An 11,320-nucleotide genomic window follows, 5' to 3' on the forward strand; every position below is an offset into this window, starting at 1 on the left:
CATTGTATGCGCGCATGTTTAGCGAGCAGGGACACATTATACTGAATGGCGACATGGAGGAAAACAATGGATATGCATAATCAGCTTTATTGTTTTATACTTTCTATGCATGTTACAACCTCTAGCCCCACATATTTTTAGAAAGCAACTCCTAAGTATAAGTTATATTAATAAAAGTTATTTCTTTCTGACGAAACAAGTCTGAATACGACTTGAAATATGGGCGACACATATTTGGCATTTTGAACATTTTATCGGAGAATGTGCCTAATATGAATTGAGTAGCTCTATTTGTGTTATTTGTGGATGGCACAATAAACTATCACCCCCCTCGAGGGGAATAAACCCCATTACAGGGAGCCTTGGGATTTCATGTATTGTACCCACACCTTTCCCTGAGTGTGGGCTCAAGAGGTTTTCTGTTCAATGACCAACAGGGAGATGAACCAAATTCACACAAGTAAACACAACACACAGCATTCATGTATTTAAGAAAATAAAACAATTTTAATATTTTGCTGATTTTAGGGTCAAATGTACACAGTTAGGTCAATGATGCACTTTATTAACTCTCCTTAATTTAAAATAGTGATTGTTTGTTCTTGTGCTGGAAAAACTTTGTGTCCATTTTCACTATGACCTATTTGGCAAACAGGGAACAGTAAACGATATGTGAAATTTAAAGGCATTTTCATGATAGGTCATAAAACACACTTGTCCAATAAATATCATTATAAAACTTAGGTAGGTTTTGTGTCAAAATGAATGACAAGATTGTTTTTGTTATATTCGATGATCTGCCAAATAGGTCACAGTGAACATGCAAACACATAATATTTTCAAAACGTTATATTTTGGGTTTTGATTTAGATAAAAATGTTTAATGACATTCAATGTCGGGTTATGTAAAGTTATGGAAACGTTTTAAAACGTTTTGTATGAAAACACACTACAACAATATTTTTTTTAAATGTTTTCAAAATGTTATAGTAAAATATTTTTGGCAAACATTTTTGCCAAATATTTTGTCAACACTTAAATGACATTATGTTAAAATATTTGCAGTAGGTTATCAACAATTTTTTTGAATGTTATGGAAACGTTTAATACCCTTTAGATGACCTCTACAAAACATTCAAATGTTTTCTGGCAACCTATGCTAACGTTTTGCGAATGCTGTCGAAAATGTTTTGTGTTTGCTGGCCATAGGAGGTTTTCCTCTTCAGGGACATAACAGCCATGCTAACTGATGAATTGCTTTGCATACAATGTTTACTTCAAATTTAAATCATTAAATGTTAACCTTAACTATTTATGGTTTACCTATAAATTGTATTCTACATGTTACGTAAATAGAAAGCAAATTTATACTTCTACGCTACTCAAATTTGGTACACTCACCGGAGTGCTTTCACCGGGTCAACCGGCGTCTTCAGCGGATGTTATTGCTCTGAAGATTGTTGTTGCTAGTGATGTAGTACTAGGACACCTCCGATGGACACCTAGTACTACATCACTAGCAACAAAAATCTTCAGAGCAATAACATCCGCTGAAGACGCCGGTTGACCCGGTGAACGCGCTCCGGTGAGTGTACCAAATTTGAGTAGCGTAGAAGTATAAATTTGCTTTCTATTTACGTTTACCGCTACGTATGAATATACATCATTATACTTGTTACGTGTTTTTATTGTCTGGTTAATCAAATTAGACTATTCCAAATGTGATCCATAAACCCCCTTATGGGAGATATATCTTAATTTCCCACACAGGGGGTGTGAATTTTAAAAGGAGTGACCCATTTAGTGTCGTCTCCTCAAACATGGATTATTCCAGTTGAAATCCATACACCCCTATGGGAGACATATCTTAATTTTCCACACTGGAAGCGTGAATTTCAGATGGGGTCCCATTCAGTTTAGTCACCTCCAATATGGGTTATTACAGTTGAAATCCATACACACCCTATGGAAGACATGATCTTAATATCTCACACTGTGTGATTTGGAACTATTTCATTAATTTCAGCTGCGGTATATCCAGTTCGGGAATAGCCATAAAAGAAAATGTTATTTTAATAAATATGATTATATCTAGCATCCTTATCGTGTTAGACAAAACTCTGCTGACGACTGACCAAATCGATCTGTAATTAAATGATAATATTGAAACCGAATGTTAATAAAAGTAAAATGAAACAATATATTAAATACAAAATTAAGTTGTTATTTACGAATTATAAAAAGTGAGGAGATGAAATAAAAGGGCGGTGGAAGAGATTAGAAGAAAGGTAGATGGCGAGACAATGGATGGCGAGGAAAATGAGAGAGGGAGAAAGGGTGTTAGCGAGTGAGAGAGTATAAGGAGACAGATCAGGTGTAAAAAGAACGGGAAAATGGAGCAAGAGAATACGCGATCAAGAAAATACATTCCAATGGGATTTGGATCTCATCATTACCACGTATGCCTCGCTGATCAAGCACACATTGCACCGTAGGAATGAGACTACCAAGTCCCGAAAGATGGAGCGAATTCATAAAGATGGTATACCCCGGAGGTATACCGTACCATCGAAAGTTTGGAAATAGTGAGTAAAATTATGAAGAATCCCACGAAATGCAACTTTTCAACATGGTCTTGTAAACAGAAATTCGTTAGAACGCCGTCACCGGGTATATGTAATATGGGTACACATTAGTCAAACGGAGCGTGAACGGTGTTTGACCACCCAAAAGTACTGTGGAACAATGTGGAACCCTGGAGTACTTTGTGTATAATAGAGGGAAAAACTTCAAATAGACCTGTACATGTGTACAGTTGAAACAGAATGGGCTATTTCAGAAACTAGGTCCATGCGCCCTTTTAGAGGTCGAGTACGGATTTCCAGATTTTTATGACCGCTTGAAATCCCGATTGCAAGACATACTTATTGAGAATTATGTGTCTGTGATAGTTCAAAACATTCAATTGATTGCCAAGATTTGCAATTGTTTTAGAACTCCACTTGTAAACATGGTAAAGAACAAAATGTCTTGCAAAAGGACCCCTCTATGTATGGGGCATGCATCTATTTGCTAGAAAAGTTCAAGATCAAGTTCAAGATCGTGGTATACTTACTATAAATGGTGTCAATTCGATCACAAAATTCTTCATGTCTGGGGGAATTAAGAAGTCTTCGCCATGCAGGGTTCCACCAATTAGGCAAATGACTGTCTTTTCTACACATAAGTGAAGCGCCTCCTAGGGTACATCGGTCAAGATAAGGGCTAACTTGTTGTAACGCTTGTACAACGTTGCTTAGATCTCGGCTAACAAAAGCAGCATCAGCCTGGAATTTTAAATAAAAACAACGCAATTAAAATGTTGATACTTCATTTAGGTCAATAGCTGAATACAGCGCGGGACCTGGGGCAATCAAAACGAAAGTTTTGGGCGTTTCCCTCTCGAGAAAAATAATTTACATGGGACCGAGGACCTCATTTAAGACATGAATTTCAAATGGGGTTATCTAAGTGGGTGTCTACAACCCATGTCTGAGAGTTAAAGGTCATGTCTTTTATAGTGGTATGCGGATTTATCCCATTGTATCAATTCAAATGAAAATGATACTTTCTGACGATTACAGTTTAAATATATCAAGGTACAATTTCAACGGGTTTAAATGATTGACACAATTAAAATATGTAAATATGGAGAACATGATCTTGGATTTTTTGTTTTGCTTTGTTTTGGCTATTTCAATGTGGACATTTGATATAAACATCTACCAAAAAGTAATTACTCCCCTTTAAATAATTACCGTTAGTCCTAAAGGGTTAATTGTATACCAAATTTGGAATATGCAGGCAAAGCAGAATTTAGTTCTGCGCATTATGACACCTCATTTGTTGCAATGGTCCCAATATTGATGTCACAGCGTACACTAATGAATGTAACTCAAGATTTGACAGTTGTAGCAAAGCCCTATTGCCTTATATTCAGTATCCATTGAAGGGACCATTGGAATAAATGAGGTGTCATAATGCGCAGGCATAAATTCTGCTTTGACCATGTTGACTGCATCTTCCACATTTAGCATACAATCAACGGTTTATGAATAATGGCCATTATTTCAAGAGGAAGCCCCGCCAGAGCAGTACTTCTGGGCTAAACCAAACCTGTCTGGTTATCAAATTAATCAGTGACAAGGGTATTTCTGAATTTGACAGGTGCTAAGTGATGTTTTAATGTTATTGCATCAATTAGCATCTGTTAAATTCAGAGACAACCTTGTCACTGATCAATTTTATAGTCAGGCAGGTTTGGTTCCCAGAAGAACTGCTCTGACGGGCTTCCTCTTAAATGGTTAATTACTTTTTGGTAGATATTTACAAGTATTGACGTGTTGTCTACACTAAATACAGTAACAACTTTGATAGTTTCAAAGTTATGCAATGATCACAACTTACCTCTCCCGATTGGACTGCTTCGATTACTTCTTCTGTTGTGGGTTTAATCACTTTATCTTCTTCTCGAAGTGATGAACCCTAAAAACAAATTCAACACGGCATATGTTTTCGATTATTATTAATGATAATGATTATAATCATATACATATATTAACTATAGCCTATATACCTTTCTCGAGTCAATAATTTAGGTATTGCTTTTTGTTACCTCTAAATGTAATACGGTAGTATATAAAAGTATACATTTTAAGAAGGAATCTAATTAGTATAACAGATTTCTGCAAAATTTTACTTTACTTTAATGACTCGAGGAAGCTATACAAACTATGTCCATTCATTTGGTATGTCACAATTTAATTATATTATTTCTATGATTTTGATTTCATTTTTATCTACTAGTGTTTTCAAAAACTCAAAAATTACAGAATTGTAAATTCTCATGACCATATTTGGAATCAGACATTAAAATGAGTACAACAAGCCTAGTATTGATTCAGCGGTTCTTAAGATAGCTCTTGATATATATATATTGATATTTTGAGAAAAGTCTATGGCTAGCACGAAGAGCGTTAAATTAATTTAAATGGATCCCAAATGACACTTTTTGTGTCATGTTAAGCAAATGTATTCCCTCCATATTGTTATATATACTTACTTCAATCATATCTGAATACCTCCTTATGCATCCCGGATCAGTAAACCAATTTTCATAGAAAGCAATTTTTCTACCGGCTAGATTCTTCCAATCGAACCCGGTAGGGTTACCATTCGCTACTACAAACAATCCTGGCTCTGCCTTAGTAAACGGCTCGGTGTGAAGGAAAGTACGAATGCGAGGATATGTGATAAACCAACCTAAAATACAAAACGAAAACAAGGCAAAACGAAAACAATGGTGACAAAATTGTATTAAAGCATAGTTTGGCTATCATTGTCAAAAAGGAGTCACAGCTTCCATGCCATGACGTCACTGTAAAAAAAGGCTGTAAATTATCGGACGCCCGTATTTCTAAATTTCCCGTAATTTTACGGGAACCATTTTTTTTAAATTTGATTTGTTCGGGTTTTGACAACCCTGGATAACCCAAGAAAGCCTCTATTGAAGCTTATTTCCATTGGGGTCCATTTGAACACCAGGACGGGTTAGGAACAGTCAGGGGTTAACACCCTACTCTTTTCGAAACTGGCTGCGAGATACATGTACAGGTATGGCTCTCTGTACACGGGACCGACGGCTTAACGTCCCCTCCGAAGGACGGAGTACTTTCATGATTCGTTTACCCAATTCTAAATGAACCATGGGGAGAGCGGAAGTCTGAATTTAATCTACATAAGCTGCCAATTAATTTCAGACTGTTTTTTCCAAGTCAATATCCCAGCAAATCGCCACCGCCGGGAATCGAACCCGGGACCTCATGCACTAAAGGCAAGTACCCTAACCATTGCTCCACGCTCTTACCAACCGTAAGCAAAACACATTTTTGTGAGCAGAACCACCTACCTACCTCCACACCCACTCCCACACCTACATGTAATACTACAAACCCATGTGTATCCCTAACTTCCTCTTACTCCTGCTTAAAATTTAAATTCCGTAATTTTACTGGTCCCCGTAAAAGTACTGAAAAACTCATGGCAGCAAATTTTCCGGCTATCCCGTAATAACAACATAAAAAACAAAAGAATCAGAATGTCTTGCCATGTTCATGCAAAACATACCATCCATGAGTACATTCGCGAGTTGATTTTGACAAAATTGGTAATCGGAATTGAAAAATGGTGTAATCAAAACCGAAATTCTGACAAAACTATGACATATTCCCTTATATGATGTGCTTTAGAAAGTTCGGAAGTATCTTTCGTTAGCGAATTATGCTGAGAAGCAAAAACGTTGTCCCCAGAAAATGTGAAAATAAAAAAAACACCTTACACTAGAAGCCTAAATTTCACACCTAAGTTTGACACCAGGGTTTGAAAAAGCAAAGCATAATAGTTTTCTTCTGACATTTACCGAAGATATGAAAATTATAATATTGCTTTTCATTTGACCGAGAAAATTAATTATGAAGTGAAAAGGTGTAACTAAAAATGTTGCTTTATTTCAACACCGAATTCGACCGTTTCAAGCGTCTAGTTAAGTGACTGAGTGGGTCTTGTTTAACAATAGGCATTTCTGCTTCGCCTACATATTCCAAATTTGGCATACAATCAACGGTATAGGAATAATGGCCATTATTTAAATGGAGTAATTACTTTTTGGTAGATGTTTACATCCTTCTTATAAATACCCCCCCCATGAAGAAGGCGATTGGTTGCCATGCAGACTCCAAGTATTGGACGTAGAATATTCGATGCCACATGTCTTCGTTATTTAATCTATTTCAATTATATTTCCAGTAATGTTAAACTTCTAATGAAAGTTTGATGACGTAAAAATCGATAATATGTTATTTAGAGATTTATCGATTATTATTCGTTACAAGTTATATGTGACGTTGTATATGAAAGTTCGTAAAACGTCAAAGTGACGTATATACACATCATACTAAAGTAAACATAATAATGCTTATGTCAGCGACGCTGTGATAACGTTGGTTGTAATAACGTTAAAACGTTACCAGGACGTTGTACAAACTTATATGCAACGAAACTAGGACACATAACCGACGAGCTCAATCTGTTTGTTTGTGTTATTGATGTGACATAATTACTCGTACCTTGTGCGCAGTCATACCATCCGGCTAACAGTGCGGGTCCTCCCAGACCACCACCCCATGCATTGCCGAAAGAATCTAGTACCAGTTGACAGTTTTGTTGGCGATTTGACACACTGAAAAAAAAGGTAGTAATATAAACATACTGTTATGACACAAATCTTCCATAACGGCCACTATTACTATAAATCATGCCAATGTAACTTGTGAAATGCCTGATGTGACTCACTGAGGGTGAGTACTGAGTAGCGATCATGGCCAAAACTGCTTTATACTGCAGATTTATGTGGTCACCCCAGTGACAGATAGAAAATTCTTAGGGGTAAATGCGAAGTGAGAATGAAAACTACTTTTAAGGCAGAGGTAATGTAATGGGCTATTCCAGTTGAAATCCATACACCCCCTATAGAAGACGTCACCTTAATTTCACACACAGGGGGTGTATATTTTAAATGGAGTCACACATTCAAGTTACCCTATTTGAAATTTACAGTGCCTGAGCGGAAGATTAAGGTCATGTCTTTTATAGGGGGTGTATGGATATTACCTGGAATAGCCCAATGCACCATTAACCGTATGTATACCTGTGCACACACCTCAAAGCACATTGCGTTTAAACACACCCAGATTGCGAGTGTATGCCTACATATATCTACGCAGTTACGAAGAATACTCACCTTCATTAATAACATCGATGTTGAAACCGACAATTTCTCCTGTTTCCTCATCTCTGAAAATGAAAATGAAAATTTAAATATAAAAATGAATGAATTACACCAAAGTCATAGATTGTTCAAGTTTGTCAAGATGTATCGAAGTGTTTTTGGGTAGACATTGGTTTTATGCATAGGATAAAAATTCTAATGTTTTACCCTAATGTCCTGAGATTCATTTTTATATTACGTACAGAAAACATGCTAATTTTCAGCCAGAATGCCAAGAAAGACCCTTGATTTTGACTATTCATATAGCTCCAAAAGACCCCCTTTTACTTGTTTGCTCTACCAGTACGCCGTCAGCACCCAAAGACCCATCACCTCAAAATTCCGGAGGGGGAACCACTTGAGAGGTATATTTGTCATTCACTGACTCACGCACACTCGGATATCTCTATTGGAATCATTAAAGGGAATTAGAACTTAGAACAACAGTAGTTACGTTTTTTGTCAGTGGCGTAGCCTGGATTTTCGAACGGGGGGGGGGCATAGCTTATAAATGTACCGCGGAAATATTTTTGCCGACGGAAGTTGTGATTTGTTTACCCAAAATATTTTTGCATGGTTTGAAAAAGTAAAGAGCAAAAAAAAAAAAAAAAAAAAAAAAAAAAAAAAAAAAAAAAAGAAGAAAAAAAAAGGATAATAGGCGGTAACAACATCAAAACACAAAAATTTTATGTATAATTCACGATAATGTGCATACTTTTTTCACAATTCTCTCCTTTTTTCTGTCACCCTGGGTAAAAAGGGTTTATTGTTAACCCATTTTTTTACCAAGGCCTTCAGTCTACCGACGGCCTTACATGAACCGACGGCAATGACGAGGGGGGTCAATTAAAGCCAATGTACCCTTTGAGATCACATCTAACTTACAGGTAGTTATTTGCAGTGTCGTAATGTGAATTCGCTATCATCCACACCTGCTCATCATAGTATCCGTCGTCCTTGAGGAATGGTCTGTTGTTGTCTGAAAATCAGTTCATACATTTACTTGTTAAAACATGATCAGTATTGATAGAAAGATTCATTACCTGTCACAACACTCCTATACTTTGATCAGCTCGTAATCGGCGGGCCTTATAACATCGCGGATTAATATCAAAATATTTTATTTTTAGAATTTTCTTGTGACATCTGGCCAGAAGTCCTATACTTTGTCTACATTCTCTAACACACAGAATAAAGACCAGGCACGTCAACTAATAGCGTGGATCTACTTATTGGCGTAGTAGTAAAAGCCTAACATTGCCCGCCTATTACAAGCTGATCAAACTATAGTATAATACCTTGACATAATTCCAACAATCTTGTTCTACTTTTTTCTCTTTGAGGTTTCAATACCATAAGCTTTAACTTGATTATTACTAGCCCAGTTTGTATTATGGCCAGTGGCCACGTCGTTTAATGCAACAACTATTGAAGTAATACTCTACTTGATTTGTTTTGTTGCCTTATTTGATTTAGAAAGCCAAAATATAATTCTATGTATGTTTACATAATGAAAGTATAGCAATTATTCATCCAATAAACACTAAATTGACTTGGGGTTATCGTTTTTAATTGTAATAATTTATTTCACAAACAGGTGATTTGACATGTAAGAGTTTCAGTAATTTCAGTCTATAGTAGATGCGTTTCAATTCAGGAGTTAAAATTAAAATTAGCTTATAGGAATTACATAATAATTGTATAAAAAATATTTCGTAAAAACTTATCATATTCCAGTTCAACTTCGACCAAAAAATTACAAACTTCTGCTATAATACGAATACGATGTCAATGCATTATGTGTTTATACGTCAAAGACTAGACGTTAGATCTTAATTATTGGGACCAGCGGTCGCGGACACTTCCACATACACTTATTAAGCGTATCAATTGGGGGGCGATCGAGTGCTACCCAACCGCGTCAGACCACCTCTGAAATGCACCATTAATGGCGAATTTCACATAACCTAATTTCACCCCTTAATGCCGAAACACATGCAAAATCCTACCCTAAATGGCATAGCACATGCAACAACCATACCCTAAATGGCGTCAATTGAGAAATAATTTATACCGTAAGTCATGTAAGTGGCGTAAACAGGAAAATAAACTAATTTTATACCCAAGGTCTCTTTTTGATGTTGCATACCTATTATAGATACTAAAGAAAACATGCACAAAGGTAACAATAATCAATTGGCTGAAAAGGACTTCTAAATGGCGATGCCTTCTCAAAAAGTACCCCGTTTTCTTGGACGCGGGTGCGTAGCAGTGAGTAGTAGTGAGTGACCCCCGGGGTATCAATTCGCATTTTCATGGAGTAAGACCAATTTAATGGATATGGGATTTTTTTTTATTAATAAAACATAATCTTACCTTCATGATTTTGTTGACCGCGGGGCCCACCAACAGATACTTCTATGGGTTCTGGTCTTCCATCAAGATGTGTAGCCACAGTGAGAACCAATGTTCCACCTGCAATGGCCCCAACTGCTGTAATTAATACGAGCGACAGGCAGACTATTCCTCCATTGAAATTTTCTATATCATCCTTGTCACCCATCATGTGAAACAAAGAAGACTTTAATTAAATACTTATAACGTCAAATTCACTTTTTTCTATCAAAAAGCTACAAAACTGAACTCCATAACGCCCTGGAGTTTGGTTATTGTTGTTGAATTGAACCTTGCGCTATTGCTTTATCAAGCTTTGTTGAACCGAATCGTGGAAAATTAAGAGGTCAATGCGTTAGGTATACCTGGATTCAAGTATACATGTAACAAGTTTAATAACGATGTTAATGGTGGCTGAACTTATACTACTTCTGATTCCACCAATTTATGTTTTTTTTATTGTATTTATTAATTTGTATTCGCCAAATAGAAGAATCGTGCTCTGCAAAGCCATGGTTAAAATTAATATAACTTTTGCTTTTTATTATATTTCTATTCTATTCTGTAAATTGTCCTTCCCAGAATGGAAGAATATTATTATTATTTAGCCACAGTGAAACATCATGTCATAACAACAGTGTGGCCACTTTGTCAGAACTTCTGGTTAATTTACACATCTGCCATATTAAAGTATTCCACGCCTGTTCTTTGAAGAGCCAATTCTTTCTCTCTATATATGTTGTCTCTTACCCATTTAAAAGAAATGCAAATACTTGCTGTTTTAACGATTTACTTATACAAGGCAAAACTTGAGGAAATTTGGAGCTAAAAAAAATCTACATTATGTTAACTGAAAGGACATCATAATATTAAAAACTTAAGCAATTAATTAATAAAGCCTATCAATATAAATTAGGCAGATCGACATTGATGAACTACTTGTTGTGGAACCTCTTTATATATAAAATTCGTATTTACATGTACAATAATTGCGCTTTTAATTCTGCTTACGTACACGGTATTCTTCTAATAAAGTATCAGCAAATCAGAGTCAACATATTA

The 11,320-nt window shown here is 36.1% G+C and overlaps 1 protein-coding gene across 2 annotated transcripts; it reads right to left on the reverse strand.

The window, feature by feature from the left end:
- Positions 1-483: 483 nt before the first annotated feature.
- LOC140141221 (uncharacterized) lies at positions 484-10,574 on the reverse strand. Of its 2 annotated transcripts, XM_072163020.1 has the most exons (8): positions 10,241-10,563; positions 8,750-8,843; positions 7,838-7,890; positions 7,164-7,276; positions 5,102-5,301; positions 4,447-4,524; positions 3,116-3,326; positions 484-2,144 (listed from the first exon to the last, which is right to left on the reverse strand). In XM_072163020.1, the coding sequence occupies exons 5-8, from the start codon at positions 5,108-5,110 to the stop codon at positions 2,101-2,103; spliced, it is 342 nt and encodes a 113-aa protein (XP_072019121.1). In that variant the 5' UTR covers positions 5,111-5,301; positions 7,164-7,276; positions 7,838-7,890; positions 8,750-8,843; positions 10,241-10,563; the 3' UTR covers positions 484-2,100. The 2 variants fall into 2 exon arrangements, with proteins under 2 accessions (XP_072019121.1, XP_072019120.1); XM_072163019.1 differs by lacking the exon at positions 484-2,144 and having other exon boundaries at positions 3,265-3,326; positions 10,241-10,574.
- Positions 10,575-11,320: the final 746 nt, after the last annotated feature.

The sequence above is a fragment of the Amphiura filiformis genome, chromosome 19, assembly GCF_039555335.1.
Source record: "Amphiura filiformis chromosome 19, Afil_fr2py, whole genome shotgun sequence".
In the NCBI taxonomy this organism is placed as follows: domain Eukaryota; kingdom Metazoa; phylum Echinodermata; class Ophiuroidea; order Amphilepidida; family Amphiuridae; genus Amphiura; species Amphiura filiformis.